This window comes from Anthonomus grandis, chromosome 9, assembly GCF_022605725.1.
Source record: "Anthonomus grandis grandis chromosome 9, icAntGran1.3, whole genome shotgun sequence".
Classification (NCBI taxonomy): Eukaryota; Metazoa; Arthropoda; class Insecta; order Coleoptera; family Curculionidae; genus Anthonomus; species Anthonomus grandis.
This window is the reverse complement of record NC_065554.1, coordinates 12090583-12111488: the sequence shown is the minus strand read 5'-3', so window position 1 is coordinate 12111488 and position 20906 is coordinate 12090583. Positions and strand designations below refer to the sequence as shown.

General features: G+C 32.6%; 1 protein-coding gene across 2 annotated transcripts in view; it reads right to left on the bottom strand.

Moving 5' to 3' along the window:
* Positions 1-10870: 10870 nt before the first annotated feature.
* LOC126740236 (E3 ubiquitin-protein ligase ZNF598) overlaps positions 10871-20906 on the bottom strand; it is a 36627-nt gene continuing 26591 nt past the window's right edge. For both annotated transcript variants that reach the window (XM_050446170.1, XM_050446171.1), the window contains exon 8: positions 10871-12745. In XM_050446170.1, coding sequence (XP_050302127.1) covers positions 11817-12745 — 929 coding nt within the window. In that variant the 3' untranslated portion in view covers positions 10871-11816. The remainder of the gene's footprint in view (positions 12746-20906) is intronic.

The window sequence follows — 20906 nt, the reverse complement described above, 5'->3', positions numbered from 1 at the left end:
TATGAATGCCTACATACTGGAATGATTTTTTGAAACCTGATGTTCGATGAAATGGAATTCTAATTAAATTTGGATTTCTTACATTGTGTATATAATCATGGTGAAAAAATAAGTCTCTTAAATATGGCGGCTGACCTGATTTAATTATTTTGTAAATTAAATTATACATATGACACTTCCTTCTATTTCTCATATTTAATATAAAATGTGAATTTAGATAAGGAGTAATGTGGTCTCTATACGATATATTAAAGGAAAAACGCATACAACTATTTTGCAGTTTTTGCACCGTCCTTGACAGAGATACGGTTAGTGAGTCGCCATACACAATGTCCGCATAATCCACCAAAGACAGTACAAGCGAATTGCAAAGCAAATATTTGGTGTTTGATGGTAACTGATTTTTGTATTGATATAAGTTTTTTAAACGACCGTAAGCAATTTTAATTTTGTTCTTAATGTGGGAGGCAAAGCTGAGATTTGAATCGAATATAACCCCTAGATTACGTTTTTCCGCAACGGTTGGTATAGCTGTTCCATTAATATTAATTTTAAAATTTTCCATGCAATCTAGAAGATGACTTTTATTTTGTGAAAAAAACATTGCACATGACTTTGAAGCATTTAATTTGAGGTTATGGTTTTCAGCAAACAAAGCAATCTGATTTAAGTCGGCACTTGACAACAGTTTCCTATTATCCTTATTAGGACTGCCAGGATTAACAAATTCTTTTTTGAAAGAAACTTTAACAAATAGTTTTTATTATAGTAGTAGAAGGTCGGACAATCAATCATAATTAATTACCTCAAATAAAAATCATAATAAAGTTATTAACAGAATAATTTAAATCAGAGCAAAAAGCGTGGGAAAATAAAATACATCATATATGATGTATTTTATATTCTTACACCCATACATCGAGTTTGAAGGTGTAACAATTTTTTTATTATTTACTATGATTTTTAAAGTAGTCCGGGGTGACTTACACTTCATCTCCTGAAAAAACTTATGTCTCTGAGTTTGAATCTCTGTCCCACTCATCAAATTTGAAGCTGTAGCAAAATTATAGTTTCTTGCGAAATGATTGAAAAATTTTTGATTTTTTAAATTATTAGTTATTTTTCAAACATTTATGTTTTATGTTTACAAAAATTAAATCTACACTCCTTTTTTCCGTATAAATGAAATTATAGCTTTTCCTATACCTCTCACAACTTTATTTTAGAAGTTTAAAATCAGATTTATTCCTTAAATATGAAACAACATTATTGTGGGCAGAATTTATATTAGCACCGATATAATAAATAAAATAAAGAAAATACATAAATATACGCTACGCGAATATTAATTGTGTTCTTATATCTGTGAAGTTGGGTAAAAGCATTAAAAAATGAGATTTATAGAAAATATTTCCCGACAGCGTACCGTATGTCAGTCTGTATAGTCTGTAAGAATTTAACTCACTTTTTACTAAGTTGCTGTGTATTCCATTTAGGTTTTAATATTAATTATCAAGGTTAAATAGAGTAGTCATATACCTACTAGATCTTTCCATATGTCTCATTAATATTTACATAAAATTATTTGAGTTTAGAATGTAAATAATTTTTAAATCTTTTCACTGCAACATATATCTCCACCAATCTTACAAAAATAAAATAACACAAAAGATACTAATATTAATACAACTTAAGCTAGATAATAGTAAGAGATAAATCAATCAAAGTTACAAATTAATTTAAAGAAACCTGTTAAGGTAACGAGTCGCTAATTAATTTAAGAGAACTCCTAAAGCTGCTAAAAGAAACGTGCAAGTCAAGACTATACCTATCGAAAGAACGCTGCATTCTAGTTATAGGATTATGCTGTCCATAAGAACTATTATCAAAATCTACATAGAAGAGTTTTTCAGTCTAGTCAATTTTTGCGCCCGAAAATTCAGGGTATTTAAAAGATAATCACAATAAGTCATGCCAGTTATTAATTTAAAAATAAAACAAAAGTCTGAATTATCACGCCTTAACTCAAGTGGGTCCAAAGAGACAACTGACATGACCGACTTGTAATCAGTATGACCATTAGCTAATGGAACCTTAAGTTTAAAAGAACAATTTATATTTTATTTTTATTACATGATTTATAAAATGGAGACCATACGGAACTAGCATACTCCAAACTAGAACGGACTAACGAACAGTACAGAACTTTATAGACAGAGCATGAGAAGTCTTGACTGCATCTAGTTCTAAATCCTAGATTTCTATACGCTTTTTGAACTAACTTTTCAGCATGAGGCAAAAATGTCAACTTAGAATCGAAAATTACTCCAAGAACTTTCGTTACCCTTTTTAAAATAGTGGAACCTATACTATAATAAAACAATATAAGATTGCGAATTCTTCAAAAAGTTATCGAATAATACTTCGGAACATTTAAATCTAATTAAGGTTGCACCATTCATAGAGATTATGCAAGTCATCCTGTAACAATTGATACTGAACATTAGAATCAATAGACAAAAACAATTTTAAATCATCAGCGAATAATAAAAATTCACAATTTCTTACAAATATTCCTATATCATTAACAAAGATTGTCAAAAGCAACGGACCTCTGAGGAACGCCAGATGGCACAGAAAAGCTGCTAGATAAGAAGTTATTAAGCCGTATACATTGCGATCTACCCAGTAGATAGTCCCTTAGCCAACAAATAACATTTGATCCAAAACCCAAAGCTTGGAGCTTTGCCAGTAGAAGCGCACGATTAACTCTGTCGAACGCCTTCGAAAAATCCGTATAAACAGCATCAACTTGTGAACCCTTACCAAAAGCATTAAACAGATAATCTTCATAACATATTAAGTTAGTAACAGTGGAACGACCTTTTTGAAAACCATGTTGACTGTTAATAATAAGGCTTTTACATTGCCATGATAATTGCTTGGTTACAAGTGCATCCAAAAGTTTAGGCAAGGTTGACTGTATACGAACTTCCCGATAATTACTGACATCACTAGTATTACCAGACTTAAATATCGGCGTAATATACGAATTCTTCCAAAAAGAAGGAAATACTCCCGACTTTAAAGACAGATTGAATAAAGTGCAAATAGGCTTCGACAGAGTACATACACATTCACGAAGTAGCAAGCTGGATGCCATCTGGTCCTGCAGAAGTCTTGCTCTGTAAGCCAAGAATCTCGTCAAAAACCTCTACTAAATATAACTCTACAAATTTGACATCGAATTGATTAACAGTATCACCACCCTCATCACTAGTTTCATCATTAAAAAACATATGTTTAGGAATAATATTTGACTTTTTAACATTGCTTACATGTTTCCAGAATAATCTAGGATTTAACAATAGGTTATTCTCGGTACGAAAAATATAATCGCGGTAACACTGACCGCTCAACACACTCCATGCCGAAGCTCAGAGAAAACCAAGTAATCACTTTGCAATTGATTCTTAAACTTCATATGAGCAATCCTCTTACGTAAAACTAAGCTTCTTAACTCTCTTGAAAACCATACAGGAAAGCTACCAGTATTATAGGTCTTAAAAGGCATAAAATAGCTGATTCCTTCATACAAAAGGTCATAAAATTTATTTAGGGAAATATTTATATCAGAAGTGTTGTTTATAAAGAACCAGTTGATAGATGCAAGGAAATTATTTAACGATACCTACAAAATCAGCATTTTTGAAGTCAAAAAACTTTACTGCATATTTCAGAGACCTTGACATATATGGTACTGAAAAGACACTTTCATACGGAGTGTGTCGAGAGCCAGTCACCGGCAATAAAAAATCATCCGCCAATCCAGAAGACCTATTAATATTAGAAAAACAAAGATTAAGAAATGTGCCTTCCGGATTTGGTAGCTGAAACATTTCTTTACCATCTAAGTAATTAAATACCTGTCCAAGCAGTGAAGCTGGTTCGACATTCAAACACCCATCCGAAAAGCTAACTCTAAGATTTTGATTTTCATTAAACCAAGTACAGCCAGGTAGGTTAAAGTCTCCAGCAATAGTACATAAGCAATTTGGATGGGCCTTAAAGATCTCCAGTACTGTATCACAGAAAGCACTTTATTGACCCATATCAAATTTTGGCGGCAGGTAAACCACACCAAAAACAATATTCTTAAGATTAAGTTGTACAGAAACAAAAACTTGCTCTAACGATGAATAAGAGTGTTTAATTAATCGCGGTTTTAACTCCTTTCTCACAGCGAGTAAAACACCCCCACCATCCCTCTTAGCACTTGTTAGGGCACTTCTATCACATCTAAATACTTCATATGCCGTAAACTCCAATTCAGATGACAGAATGTGCGGAAACAACCATGTTTCAGCCAACGAAATTACATCATAACTGCATGCGGATATTGTTTGCTTCAAATGCTTCAGCCTAGACCTCATACCCCCAGCTTTAAAATAATACATTACCAAGGAATCACTTAATCGTTTTTTAGACCTCGTACAATTCTCTTAGACATTGATGGAACCCCATTGGTAAATTTAACTATCACATCTTCACCTTTTTCCTTTCTTTTTCTTTTCTTTGATGAACAGTATACCAAAAATTCATTTGAATTGAACTTAAGTCTTGTATCCTGAGTTACCAATTTCGAACAGATCTAACTATATAACTTAACTTATAAAAAAAGCGTTGGTCAAAAATACAACCACATTGCAATGTGACGATAGATCAGTTTCCTCAGTTATTAAATTTTACCTTTGAAAATATTTATTTTGAATTTTGGGGGTAATTTCTATAAACAGATTTTTGGGCTAGGAATGGGTAATTATCTCTATCCAATTTTTGGCCGTATAATCATGCGAGAACTACAAAATAAATGCTTGGCACAACTGCCTTGTAAAGTTTCCTCGTTGAAAAGGTACGTGGACGATATTATTACTTGTGTCTCAACTAATGAAGTTTAAACTTTCATCTCTTTTCGCCCTAAATTATAATTTACCACCGAAGCAGAAAAAAATCATTTTTAGATGTACGTATTATTCATAAGAACGGACTGACATTACAAACCTACCTTTTCCAAACATCTTCTTAACTCATTTCCATGCATCTGTTTAAAACAAAAAATAAACATAATAAAAAGCTTTGAAACATAGAGCTTTAGATCACATAGTCACATACATAGATCACATAGATAGTTAGTCACATCCAAATTTTCACACAAAAAACATTAAACACATACAAACGTTACCTACTGTCTAAAAACGTATATCGGGTAACGGCAAAACTAGTTAATAACATTTTGAAATACAAACCGCCAACACTTTTTTTTTAATTCCTTATGCAATAAATTTGTCAGAGTGGCTAATACACTTAATAATTAATATTTTACTGTAGCTTTTAAATGTGAAAATACTGTAAAGCAGTTGTACACTTCGCAAAAAACACCTCCTCCTAAAGAACTAGTGAGCATGGTAGCTAATAAAATTTCTTGTTTGTACAAACCGGGGGATACATTAAAACAAAAATTACAGAACATAAAAGAAGTGTCAGACCATAAAATAAAACGGCTCTACATCAATTAAATTTTCAAGATGTAAATATCTTGGATAAACATAAAAAAGTATTTTTATTTTGGAAACAGTTTGCTTAGTTTTTAGAAAATATAAACAGGAACTCCACTTAGGAAGCCACTATAATACGCGACAAAATTATTTGTTGAGCCCATTCCTCATTTTGAACTTGTCCATAGCTCTATCATATATGGAGGTAGAAAGCTGTTTAATAAACTTCCACTAGAAATAAGACAACTTAAGACTGAAAAAAGCCTACGTACAAGAACGAAAATATTTCTTGTTAGTAAAGCGTACTATAGTTTAGGTGAATTTTTTAATGATTAGCATTTAAGTATTTTTCAAAGTTTTATATAATTTTATTTTATTTTAAATTAGTTTCTCGTACGTCGTATTTCAACCTTAAGTAATTTAAGTAGGTCGTATTTCAACCTTATTAAAATAATAAAACCAAATGACTAAATAAGTCTTAAACTTAAAGAAACGCTTACAATCTCATAAATTTAATTAGCACTATTTACATCCATTGTAGCGCCCTGAGGATGGCTTATATAGACCGAAATATCGGCAATAATAAAATTTAAAATCTGGGTTTTATTTGACCCCACATCCAATTAACTTAAAAAGAAGCATAAAACATTTTTGGGTTACAAAATAACATTGTAATACATAACATAGCAATTTGTAATTCTTATCTTTATAAGAATGAAAATCACGATGAATCTGCAAGTTTTAGACTTGTGTATATACAGTGTGGCCCAAATTGGGTGTACATGTATGGGTATCTTGGAAACTATAAGAGATAGAAAATTGGTTAAATAGGGAAAATTGTAGGACATTTAGTTACCAATTAAGTGCCGCTTTCAGAACGATTTTATCTTTTTCCGATTTTAAAATATTTGGAAAAAAATCAAAAAGTTGCATTTTTGAAAAAGGAGTGTATTTTTTTAATTTCAACGTATTTTTAAAATCTGTAAAAACATTATTAAGACAACTTTTTAAGGACAACGCATACCTGAATTCAGTTTTTGTTTTCGACGTTTCGGTTCTGAGATTCCATCCTCAACTTCTTTTATTCTTATGGCGGTCATTTTGTTTTTTTGCTAAATTAAAAATATCTTTGTTTTTCCTTTAAAATGATGTATAACACTTTATGAAAATATTTTATGTTTACGTCAAAACATTAAATAGTTTATTTTTCGCGGAGTTGGCCACGAATGCGGAGGCAATTTGTCGTATAAACAATTATTATTGTTTAATAATTCAGCGTCATTTACTGACAATTCTGCAAAATATTATTTATTTGATTTAACTTTTTATCTTGTTTAGTAGTTTTTATCTTGTTCATTTCATGTTTCTTGTTCTTGTTAGTGTTAAATAGTTTTTTCGTATCTAGTTCTTTTCGTTTGTTTTTAGTGAGTTTTGTCTAAAATTGTAATTTCCAAAAATCGCCATGCGATATACCAGTGAAGAAAACTATAGAAGATAACTATATTTGGAACTGTATCCTGAGAGACAACTGCCAGGTCCAAGACTATTCGCTATGCTTATCATGAACCTTAGAACTCATGAAAGTTTTGAAATATTAACGCCAGAAAATTATCAAAGGGACAATGAAGCTCGCGATGAAAACATTTTAGACTATTTTAATGCGAACCCAAAAACATTGACTCGAAAAGCTGCAACTGATATGAATATACCAAGAACTACCTTTCAAAGAGTCCTTAAAAAAAAAAATCGTCCATAAAAGCCTACTATTGTTTAAGGTTTAAGGGATACAGACTACCCAAGACGATTAGAATTTTCAAACTGGTTTGTAAGGCAATATTAAGAAATACCTAATTTCAGCAGGAAAATTATTTAGACCGACGAGACGTTTTTTAGCAACTGCGGAGTATTCAACAGGCATAATCGTCATTCTTGAGCTATAGTGAAAATCCTCATGAAATGGCTGAACGTAAGCTACAAGTAACATTTGGATTTAATGTATGGTGTGGTATGTATGGTAAGTTAATTACCCACTCCACAAAATTATTTTCAAGTAAAATGCTATAATTTTTTTTAGATAATCACCTTATTGGGTCCTTTATTTATCACCAAATATTGACAGGTCAAAGATATTTAAATCTTTTGGAAGCGCAGATATTACCTACCCTGAAAGCTATAATACCTGAAGAACAAATACGTAGTGAAGTGTGGTTTCAACAAGACGGGTGTCCCGCACATAATACTCGGGACGTTCAAAACTTGTTAACGCAAGCATTTAACAATAAACTTATCGCGAACCGCGGTGCTGTAAATTGGCCAGCTAGGTCTCCAGATATTACACCCTTGGATTTCTTCTTTGGGGATATGTTACAAATGAAGTTTACGAGTTTAAACCACCTGCGACTCTCGAACAACTAGAGAGTAAGGTTCAGACTGTATTAAATAATATAAATAAAAATACCCTGCGCAAGGTAACTAGAAGTGTTTTAAAGAAATGTGAAAAATGTTTTAACAAAAATGGCCGTCATTTTGAATAGTTTCATTTAATATTATTGTTACAAGTAGTTATTTATTTTATTTAGAAAATACGTAAAAGTAAAAGTTAGTAAGTTAATAATAATTGTGTGTACGACAAAATGCCAATAAAAACCATGGCCAACTCAGCGAAAAATAAACTATTTCATGAAGTGTTATACATCATTTTAAAGGGACAAAAAAGATGTTTTTAATTTAGCAAAAAAACAAAATGACCGCCATAAGAAAAAAGAAGTTGAGGATGGAATCTCAGAACCGAAACGTCGAAAGCAAAAACTGAATTCAGGTATGCGTTGTCCTTAAAAAGTTGTCCTAATAATGTTTATACAGATTTTAAAAATACGTTGAAATACATGTACACCCAATTTGGGCCACACTCTATATATTCACACATCGGAAAAGTCTAGGGATGTTTTTTATAAATTGACCTTATTTTTTTTAATTGTTCTGGATAAATAATAGCCGAATTATAGTAATTAAGACTCTTTTACTATACTAAAAAAATAACCAAAATTACAAAAATAAAGAACTGCCTATAACTAAAATTTAAAAAAAAAGTGTACAATTTCTTTAAAAATTTATTGTTTTGTATAATGAAAAAAAATGTTTTTTAAATTAGATACAAAAAAAATCTTTATAAAAAACGCAAATTAGTACAAAGTAAGACCTCCACGCTAGTTTATGACGGCTCGACATCTATTGTTCATAGACAAAATAACGTTGTCGATGTTTTGTTGGGGTAAGTTTGCCCATTCCGCTCCCGGAAACGAAAGGCAGTGTAAATGTCACCCATCTGTGGAGTCATTCTTCGTTGGAGCATATCCCATACATGCTTAATTGGATTAAGGTCAGGAGATTGTGGTGGCCATGGCAATACATCAATCCCCTCGTTCTCCAACCAGACTCTCACTACGCGTGCGACATGTGGATGCGCATTAGGTGGAAGTTTCGGCCAACAGCGCCAGCAAACGGACGAACAACAGGTTGAAGAATGGTATCCACAAAGAAGATGTTCTCACAGCCCTGGGTGGAATCAGGCCTGCCAGCTCAGAGGAGCACTTACCGTGATAATAACAGTAGAATAAACAGAGATCAGCCACCTTTCTCCTGTGATCCAGACTATCCAGACTCTTTGTCAGTTCTGGTTTGTAGATAAGACGAATAGCTCCCTTCTGTATAGAATCTAGCAGCTTAAAACTATGCTTGGGTGCAGAGCTCCAGACATGCGAGCAATACTCGAGGGAAGGGCGTATTTGAGCCTTATAAAGAGTCAGCAGCTGTTCTGGTGTATACAGTTTTTTCGTTTTGAAAAGCACTCCGAGTTTTTTGGAAGCTGCCCTGGCGATCTCGGCAACGTGGTCATGCCAGGACACACTGTTGGTGACTTCGACTCTTAGAAGATGTAAAGATGATTTCATTGGCAATGTTTTCCCTACCATAACCAGCTCCGGACCACCAAGGTTAGTCTTCATAGTAAATACTGCAGCCTGCCTTTTTTTAGCGTTAAAATTGACCAGACAGTTACCGCACCACTCCAAGATTGCTCTAATATCGTTGTTGGTTGAAGCTACTTGTTGCTGCCTAAGATTCTGAGAACTTGCGGCTGTCGTTGGTTTGGCGGACTTAAATGTGGAAATAAGTGTGCTATCGTCCGCAAAGCTGTAGATTGGATTGACAGTGGTTCCTAGCAAATCGTTGATATATATCAAGAGAAGGGTGGGGGATAGAATGCATCCTTGAGGGACTCCAGCGTTAATGTTAAATTTGTCGGAGAGGTGTCGATCGACGGCTACTTGGATTGTTCGTTGTTCAAGCAAACTTTTGATCCAATTCAATAATGAGTTCATGTGAATAATGTATACACTTTCTGGACATGTCTTAACCGTTCTGCATTTCCAGATCGTCTCCATACCCTCACTAGACGTGAATCTGGATGAAATCCAAATCTGGATTCGTCGGTGAATAAAACTGTAGCCCAATCATGTTCATTTCAGTTTTGATGTTCTTGGCACCATTCTAATCTCGCAGCGCGATTGCCTCTGGAAAGAGGTGGACATCTAAGTGGTCTTCGATTGTGGAGGTTGGCTTCATGGAGACGATTTCTTATAGTATCACGGCCTACGGTAATATTGTGTGCTCTCTGCAAGTTGATAACCAATTCAGGAGCTGTAATGTTGTTTCTAGCAGTTAAAACTAAAAATCTATCATGAGCAGCTATCGTAGCGCGGTCACGTCCTGGATGTTGTTCAGCTGGATTTCCAGTTTCACGAAAACGCCGCCACAATCGACTTATAACGCTCTGAGAGACTTCTAGACGCTCAGCTACATCAATTTGCCGCATGCCTCCTTAAGAAGTCCTACAGCTCTATTCATCTCGTCCAAAGATGAAATGTCGTTTCATGATAAAACACAATTTTTTTATTCACTCTGCAAAGCAGTAACTCTGTACGATGAACGAAATCGAGAATACCAGAATATTTATTGCAATATAAAAACCATGGTTTTTCTGTTTTGTTATCAGTGTTAAGATTCTGTTTGTCTCACAGAAATCTACAGGATGGGCCAATCTTCAAATTTGATTTAAATTGATCACCAAAAATTTTTTTTTTATAATTTTATTATTTTATACAAATATCCTTAGACTTTTCCGACGTGTGTATATTATTATATCAGGTCTCAAATGTATCAAGTGAATTGAGGAGTTGGTGAAATAATTGTATCATTACAATGATATTCTTTAATACTGACTGCTCTGCAATTCCACTATTAAAAATAAAACGATATTTTAAAGAAAATAATTTATTAGATATTAAAAAAATCGAAGTGATTTCTTAACAAACGAGTTATAGTACATTTATATACATTTTTACATTTCCGATACTTGCAAAAATAATGTAAACGTAAAGGATTTTCATAAAAATTTTAAAACGCATTTACACAGAATGTACCCCAAGATTACGGGAGCAAGTAAATCTATTAAGCCATTGTTTAAAAAACTTGTTCCGTAAAATAGAGGGCATTAGACTTCTAACTGATAATAATCACACGTCAATTTTACTACTGTTTTAAAACAGTATTTTAAAACCATCAAACTACAAAATATATTTTCTTCAAATTAACTGTCATGAATAACTTAAAGTTACGACGCTGTCCTTTTTTGGTTTAGTAACATAACTTACGTTTAACAATTAAAAGTTTATTGCTCTGTATTTTACAACCAGACTTTTCGGACCTTATAATTCTTCATTCCAAACGAAAACTATTATACAAAAATTATTATAATGTGGTAACATGTTTCTTAAAATTACTTGTGTTAAAAAAATAGTATTACAAATACTTAGTAGGTACATATCTATGTACTCTATGGTTTATTTTATGAAATTAGTATCAAATTTCTAAAATACACACAACACCGTACTGTTGATTGTGATCAACAAAACGCTTATTAATCAAAGACAAAAATAAAAATCACATTTCTTCAATCTATAAATAAATTTGTGTTCGTTCAGAAGAAAAAACATTTAAAATGTAGATGCAGTCCATTCCCCAAGCAAAATTTATTACATAGTAAAATAGCAAAAGAAACTAATAAATCATTAAAGTTGCAATTCCAATTATAATAAACAGGAACTTACGAAAAGTTACTCAATTTAAAACATACACATTAATAGTCAGCCTGAATTTTTAATTAACCTAAATATCAATTACACTTTACCAGAGTTAACATAACTACTTTTTCCATGCCGAATCGATTTGCTGAGCAGAACCCAATGAGGGAAAGTGGTTTTCCAACCTGTGGTGATTATAATGTTCACTTAGCTCCCATTTAAAAATAATCTGTCCACAATTTTCACATATCAACAATTTTTCTTTGCACTTTCCGCTGATTTGTTGATACAATTCCTGTTGTTTGTCAATATCCGGCAATAAAACGAGTAATTCCGGAAGCAAATCGTCTAATTTATTGTTTAATATTTTCTTACAATGATCGTAGTATTGTTTGGCTTTGATTTCGCCTTTCCTGAACTTATCTGATAAACTTTTAAATTCCTTTATCGAATCATTATTATTCAATACCTCCATAAAGGATTTTATAAGGTTTTGGTTTCGATTTTGAAAATTGAGCGGTTGTTTGTATGCATGGCTACTAGTTGGACTTATCGCGTAACTTTGCCCACTAGAGTTTGTGAATGTTAGATCATTTGAGAAGCTAAGAGGTGGAAAACTCGAATTATTAAAGCCAGGTGGTGGTTTAACTGAAGCGGGTTTGGAGGTGAAACCAGGAGGCGGCTTAGTACCTCCTAAACTAGGGAAATCATTATTATTGTTCGAGTTTATTAGACTTCCTATTTTTAACTCTGAGCGCTTTTTCGTCATGCCGTTTTTATTGTTATCCTCTTTTATTTCATTTTTGGTCGGCTCTTCAGTTTTCGTCTCCGCTATTGTTTTATCTTTCTTTTTTTTAGATTTTTTGTTATTGTCGTCTGTTTTAGTACCTTCATCAGGTTTCTTATATTCGACAAAAGTGAGGTTTTCTAACTTCGCATCCAGTTTTGACCTGCCATCTGCTAAACTTTTTTCAGATGGCCCTTTGTTTGAATTGGATTTTTTGTTTGTCGAGTCCGTTTTTTTCTTGTCTGAGCTGCTATCTCCACTGCCTAAAATTAAAAATAAATGGTCACTCTAGTTCTTCTATAATTTGACAATAAATATTAAAAGACAACAGCTCAAATAACGAAAAAACAGTGAAATGACTTTTAAAATTTATTTTTAATTATCTGAACTGAAAAGTTTGTCGGTTGCTGTAGGTCTCTAGAGTCAATTAGTAAGTTCTATAACATAAAATTGAATAATTACATTTTCTGGAAAGGAAGAGCTCTACAGATTTAAAATTATCTGATTTCAGCAGGGATTATTTAAGCACTTATTTAATGAATATTCAAGTGTAAAGTTACTATTGTATAAACAATCTCATTTTGAACAAATAGTAACAATTAAATGTTTATTGTTTACACATGAACTTACAAAGGAAATAATTAGGACAAACTCATTCAAATAATTTGATGTTACGTCTCGACTTTAATCGCGTTATATTTAATAAAGATTGCTTGAATCTGGTCTTAAATAATTTTTTTTACAAATGAAATTAAAAGAAATGAAAATGACAGATCTAATCCATTAGTTTCCAAGGTTACAAAATAAAACAAATATGTTGTTTCTAGTGTATTCTGTTGCTAAATATCTCTTCAAAAATTAATATGTAACATAATGTTGCGCAAACACCAAGTTAGGATTTTAGCGACACAAACATTATTATTTACTGAGAAAGTAATAACTGACTTTTCAAAAGGTGTAAAATTAACATCAGGGGTAGAAAAAATGGTCCAATAAGTCTATCACCAAAAATTCCAATCCCACACAAACGTTAATTGAGAATCCGAATTTGGTGTCGACTTTCCACAACAGCATGAGGGTTTTTATCAGACCAGTGATGTGTATTATTGTAATTAAAAATTCCATTACTTTTTTGGTATTTGGTTTATTTCATATTTTAAAGCTATAAAATGATTTCAAAAATAATGAAATTTTTATTTTTCAGTTAATTATTTGATAACTACTTGATTACTTTTGAAACGTCATAACTATCATTTTTATGTTGACTAACCAGTTAGCAACCCATCAGAGCAAACTCCCTTCAATTTTCTCGAATACCATCGCTCTGGGCAATGTGCAACAAGAGTACCTTTTTTGTAGGAAAAAGTATGTAGTTTTCAAAAAATGCGATGCGAAAAAAGTTACCTTAAAAAAGTTATTCACGAAACAATCCCCTACCCTTGCAAAAACTACCATTTCCAATTTTTTAAATATTTTTTTACTATCACCATTTAATTTAGGATCAAAATTTATGACAGATGATTTTTTTTTTTCAAATTTTATCTCGTTTTTTAAACCTACAATTCTAAAAAAAACATTTCTTAAATTCACCTTTTTAGTGCCCCTAACTGCTTTAATATGCATTTTCCGCCCTATACTTATAGGAGCCTTTTTTACTATTTTTAGGAGTACTATTACCTCCTGAATTTTTTTACACCATTTCAATGACACCCTGTAGATACATCTAACCTGCCATACATACAGTGTTTTATTAAGGTAATGAGATATCATATCTCAGTAATGAATAATCCAGGAGCTTTGGGGAAAAATTGGGTAATAAATTCGGCCAAGAAATTGTTAGTAATTATTCTCGTAACTCCGCCGCTAGCGAGCGTATTTTTTATGAACAACTTTTTTTTTTTTAAAACCTGCCATAAAAGTTTTGAAAAATTAATTTAATAATAATTCTACAACTTTTCGGTTTAACACCTTTTGCTATAAAATGACCAACAAGTTCCAGTTGGGTCTTAAATTATCTCTTAATTAATCCCACATAACATAAGAATAACACAATACAAAATCTGTGCCATAGAGCTATTGAATTAAGTCACGAATATCAATAATCTAAAAACCATCTATTGCCTCTCGTGTCACAACAATTACCCTTCATTTATCAACACATAATTTTTTAAATAAACACTCTAATTATAAAGGTAAAAACACAAAGTCACGGTCTCATCAAATCCATATAATTTTTTAAAAGCTACACGTGTTTCGCTCCTATCGGAGCATCATCAGGCCTAAAAAATACATTAAGATATTTTTCACAAAGAGAACGCTTATAAAACTCATTACCTAGACCTACACAGATCACATTACAACTAACAACAAAAGAAAAGCTAGGTTAGGTTAACAATTCCCACCATAGATAAAAATATATGCTTAAAAAAATAAAAAAGTAAAATGTAAAATGTCACCAGTGGGGAACGATCCAGCAACCTTTAGATTCACAGGCTCGCGTCTAACCCATAGGCCACCAAGTAACATGATCAAAAATGGGAAACAATCCGAACTATACTAATATGTGTGAATATAAGTAAAAAATCATAACAATAAAAACTAAAAATATCTAAAATCGAAAAAGAAAAAAAGAAGAAAAGACTTTTTAAGAGAGGTTGTTATAAATGAGGTGAGGTTCAAACGTGAAAATATCGTTCACACACACAAGGACAGGGCTCTTCTTAGCTTTAGTTATTTCCATTTTTTCCAACAAGTCCAGGTTTTTGCCTTTTGAGCACTCCTGCAAAATATCCGCTCCCTGAGTTAAAGAAACACCATGTGAGGAGGCCAATAAATGATTTAGTTTCGGCGTTAGAAACGCCGATTTAGTTTCGATCATGTCAGTATCCCTATACCTGTCCACCAAACTTGTATGTTTCTTTATTCTGGTGGAAATTTTTCTCCCCGATTGCCCTATGTAAATGGCATTACAGTCATTACATCTTAATGAATATACCCCTAATTTTGAAAAGAAATCTGCCTTATCTATTGTACTAACTAGCTGACTTTTTAAACTGTTTGTAGTTTTAAAAGCAATTGTAAGATTTGTAGACTTGTACAAACTTTGCAAGCTGAAAAGAAATATTACCAAAAAATGACATTGATCTAAAAAGATGACTATTTTCATTATTAAGATGGATTAAGTTGTAAGTAAGTTTGTATTTATTATAGAATTTAGAATAAAGGCGATTAATTATATCAAGTGGAAAACCATTATTAAAAGCAATATGTTTAATTATATTTAGTTCATCAAGGAAAGCTTCTCTAGAAAGGGGGATGTTGAAAAGGCGATAGAAAAGGGAATTAAAAGAGGCAAATTTGTAGGAATAAGGGGAGTTTGAGGAGTATTGGATGACATTGTCCGTAGTGGTGAGTTTGTGGTAGATCTCAAATTCAAGTTTGTTGGTGTTTTTTGAAATAACAACATCAAGAAAAGGTAACTTTCCATCTCTTTCTTCTTTAATGGTAAACGAGATATTTGCGTGAAGAGAGTTTATAGAAATGAGTAAATCCGCCAATTCCAGATCATTTCCATTCCATACCACAAAAATATCATCCACGTATTTCCTATATAGAGTGAGAAAAGCACCAAACTTCCCATTGACAATCCTTTTCTCCAAATGGCGCATAAAAATCTCACTGAAAAGAGGAGAGAGGCAAGACCCCATTGCTAGTCCAGTTGTCTAAAAAACCTGTTGTTGAAAACGAAAAAATTCTGATCAAGTACTAGCTTGAGGAGTGTTAAAAGATCATCAACAATAAATCTGTCAAGCGGTGACTTAAGCAAAAGGTGGAATGCTTGGAAATAAGTTCTTAACGTCCAGTGAAATTACTTTTGAACCCTCTGGTATGCAGATATTTTTTAAAAAATTTGTCAACTCTACTGAATTTTTTGTGGAATAAGTACTTCTGAAACCAGTTACATCTCTAAGTGTGGTATTTCACCAGGCTGACAAGTTGTAACAAGGTGAGTTTACAAACAATACTACTGGCCTAATAGGGAGATTGGGTTTATGGATTTTAGGAAGGCCGTAGAGGAGAGGAGTTCTGGGATTCATAGGGTATAATTTTTCTTTCCTAGTATGAAAAAATTCTAAAGTCAGATTACACCTTAAGGGTTTGTTTAACCTTGGAGAAAAAAGAGCTAGTAGGATCTTTGTTTACATTAACAAAGTCACCCGAACCCAAAAAATCCAAAACCTTCTCTATGTAATCATCCCTCTTAAGTATAATCAGGCAATTACCCTTCAGCTTTCGAAAGGATTAAATCGTGATTTTTTATTTTATTTTTAAGAGAAGTTAGATGTTTATTATTAAAATTAGATTTATTAGAGTTTGAGTTAATGTAAAATGTCACCAGTGGGGAACGAACTTTTTTATTTTTTTAAGCATATATTTTTATCTATGGTGGGAATTGTTAACTTAACCTAGCTTTTCTTTTGTTGTTAGTTGTAATGTGATCTGTGTAGGTCTAGGTAATAAGTTTTATAAGCGTTCTTTTTATGAAAAATATCTTAATGTATTTTTTAGGCCTGATGATGCTCCGATAGGAGCGAAACACGTGTAGCTTTTAAAAAATTATATGGATTTAATGAGACCGTGACTTTGTGTTTTTACCTTTGTTTTGTTTTCGTTTGGTCTCTTAGAGAAAAAATGGATGATACGTTTCTACTCTAATTATAGCCCAATAATCTTGAATACAGATCAACCAATAATAAAAAAAAGATTTTGCAAATTACTCTGTGTATATGGGACAAATTGAAAAAAAGTTAGCCATGTCCATATGGCATGATCTATGCAGTTTTCAAGCAATTGACAATTAAAGTTATGTTCTCCTAGATTACTTTACTTTTTTTTAAATATTTTTCGTTGCTTTATTTTATGCTTGTGTTTATTTTATGTGAACATTTTCTTATTTTTACTCATATCTTTAATTAATAGTAATAAAATATCCAGAAGAAAAACATGTACCATAATGGTTTGAAGGTCCAATAAAGAATTCAAACGTCGATCAACCTCAAATAATAACGTCTCTTAATTGCATACTTTATCCCAAAAAACTTTTGCTTTTCAATGTAAAGCAAGGACAATACCACATAATAAAACTCTTTATATTTACGGTTTAGCTCAACAGAATTTAATAAACTTGTTCTTATTTAGAAAGAAAGGCTTCGGTAGTCAAAAGAAATCAATTACTAATCACATTGTTTTCTGTGATTTCGGCTAGATAGTGATATTTGAAAAACTTTTTAAATTACTTTTTAAGAAATTGCATAATTATTATACAGGGTGTTTCAGAACTATGGGATCAAACTTTGGGGGTTTTTCAGTGCAACAGAAGAATCCATTTGAGTATAGGAACCCATGTCCGGAAATGCGTCACTACGCCACTACGGCCCTAAGACGCGTTAAAATTTATAAAAAACATTAATTACCTAAATAGGATCTGCTGCATTTATTTTTACCTTTTGTACATGATACCATAACAACAATTGTTTAAAATGAACGCTTATCAATGTCAATTCTCAATGTCATGTTTAAAAATTTTAAAGCTTACAATTTTTAAACATTTATTGCTAATGGAAAACTTTACCAATCAAGAATTGGCGGATATGCATTTGGCATACGGCGCAACAAACTGCAATGCATGAGAAGCATCGCGGTTGTATCATGAACGTTATCCCGAACGACACCATCCTGGATACAAAAGGTTTATTGCGGTTCATCGGCGGCTCGCTGAGACAGGCATGTTTAAGACCAAGATGCATGATACTGGTGTTGCTCGAACCGTAAGAACGGTCGAATTTGAAGAAAAGGTGCTTCAGCGAGTTGCTGATGAACCATCAAATAGCACACGTGACGTCGCTAAGAATATGAATACGAGTAACGCTTCTATCTGGCGGGTACTACACGAGCAACAACTCCATCCTTACCACTTCCAGAAAGTTCAAGGTATGACTGCAGCCGATTATCATCCTAGAGTTCAATTTTGTCGATGGCTTCTGGATCACATCATTGCACAACGAAATTTTTTACGATATGTTTTGTGGACCGATAAAGCCTCTTTCACAAGAGACGGTATTTTTAATAGTAGGAATATCCATGTTTGGGACGAAGAAAATCCTTATGCAATTTTTTCAAGAAAACATCAGAATCGTTGGTCTGTCAACGTATGGGCAGGTGTTGCTGATGATTATTTAATTGGGCCATACCTTCTACCGGAACGGTTAACAGGACCTATTTATCTGCATTTGTTAGAGGAAGTTCTCCCAGAACTCCTTGAAAATGTTCCACTAAACGTTAGACAGCAAATGTGGTTTCAGCATGATGGAGCGCCGACTCACTTTGCTGTATAAGTACGCGAGTATTTGGCTCAGCGGTTTGGGCACCGTTGGATTGTCAGAGGTGGAGCAGTTTCTTGGCCTCCTAGGTCACCCGATTTAACGTCACTCGATTTTTTCTTGTGGGGACATGTAAAGTCTTTAGTCTACGAAACTCCAGTAGAATCAGAGCTAGACTTAATTGGACGAATAACAGAAGCATTTAAGATCATTCAAAACGAGGATCAAATTTTTAGTGTAGTCCGCCGAAATCATGTGCGGCGTTTAAATTGGTGTATTGAGGTTGGAGGAAGACATTTTGAACAATTTTTGTTATGGTATCATGCATACAATAAATGCATACAATACATGCATATAATAAATGCATCAGATCCTATTTAGGTAATTAATATTTTTTCTAAATTTAAACGCGTCTTAGGGCCGTAGTGGCGTAGTCATACATTTCCAGACATGGGTTCCTATACTCAAATGGATTGTACCATAATGAAATAAATAAAGCACTGAACAACCTCTAGAAGTTTGATCCCAAAGTTCTGAAACACCCTGTATAATACTGAAAAGGTAGAATTGAGTTGCAATAAAAAATGCGAAAGATTCAATTCGTTAACCTCATTAGTTTCGGAGGCTTGTAAACCATATTTCTTAAAAGCGTAACTATGGTTTCTTATTTTATGTAAGCTATGTATCGGAAATAAGGAAATTGTACAAACTGTCCTGTCTAATGAACATTTAGTAATTCCTAAAAGTGCAGCATTTTCTCTTAGGCCATACCTCGTAATTTTATTGACAATTTGTGTCAAGCTGTAATCCTAAAGTAAAAAAAGGAACCTATTTGATACTACTCCAAAATTTTAAGAAAAATTGTATGTGATAGTTTTGTGGTGCCTTATTTCACTAATTGTGTTATGGTCCGTGCTTTTTAACAAGTGATTTAAGACAATTCAGATATGATTCAGAACCCATGTCTATATTCTTTATCCGACAAAGATAGCAAACTGCTCTCTTCTGCAATAAAAAAACACGCTATTACCCTTAAAGTGTAGCTGCCAGAAGCACAAAAACTTCGATATTACCCTTAAAGTGTAGCTGCCAGAAAAAGCCTTATTACAAACACCTAAAATATACTCCCCGAAATTTATTGCTCCATTAATAGACAAACCCAGAAATGTATTGTATTGTTAATTCAAAATAAAATCATGCTTTCTTTTTAATACTTTGTATAATTTCATGCAATTTTAAAAAGATGATCAGATAAGTAGCAGCAGCAAAAAAGCCTCCTTAAAATGAACCTATTTACTACTGAGACATATCTGGACAGCTTTTCTTTCCAGGACAGATGACCTCTATTACTTTCCTTTTACAATTTTTTACACCCCGTATAGTAAAAGTTTAAAAAATATATATGACTTCTGCAGCTAGCATGAATAGATGCCTAGCATTACTACACGATATAAGGCGGTTTTGACGAGTCATTGCTGTTGTTTTTTGAGTATTACTTGGTCATCCGCAAAACGCAAGTTGTAGAGTTTATGATCTCCATTTGGAAATGTCATCTTTTTTTTAGGTTTCACATTTTTTTCTAAATAAATCTTAAGGAGTGTAAGTGTATTTTTATTTACCTACTTTAATTGACTAATTAAGTGCTTTTATTTATATGACTTAGTTTTTTATTTTTATGGCCTTTTTTATCAACTAATTTATGCATTTTTAATAACGTACTATTAAAAAAAAATTAAGTAAATGCCAAAAATACTGGTGTGGGCATTTTAAAAAGAGCGTAAAAGATCCAAGTAATAAAATACATGATAGAATATATTCTTCCATGATTACTTGAATAAAAATTAAACTTCTAACGAATTCATGGCACCCTACTTTAAAATTAATAAAAAATATTAATTCTATCATTATAAAACAAAAATTGCAACTGCGGTATCACTGTTCTCACAATATTATTTACTATCGAATACGCAATAATATACATGTCCCGTTTGAAATAAAAAAACTCAAGTCACTTTCGGTTAAGTCGGAAATATAACCAGGGTCC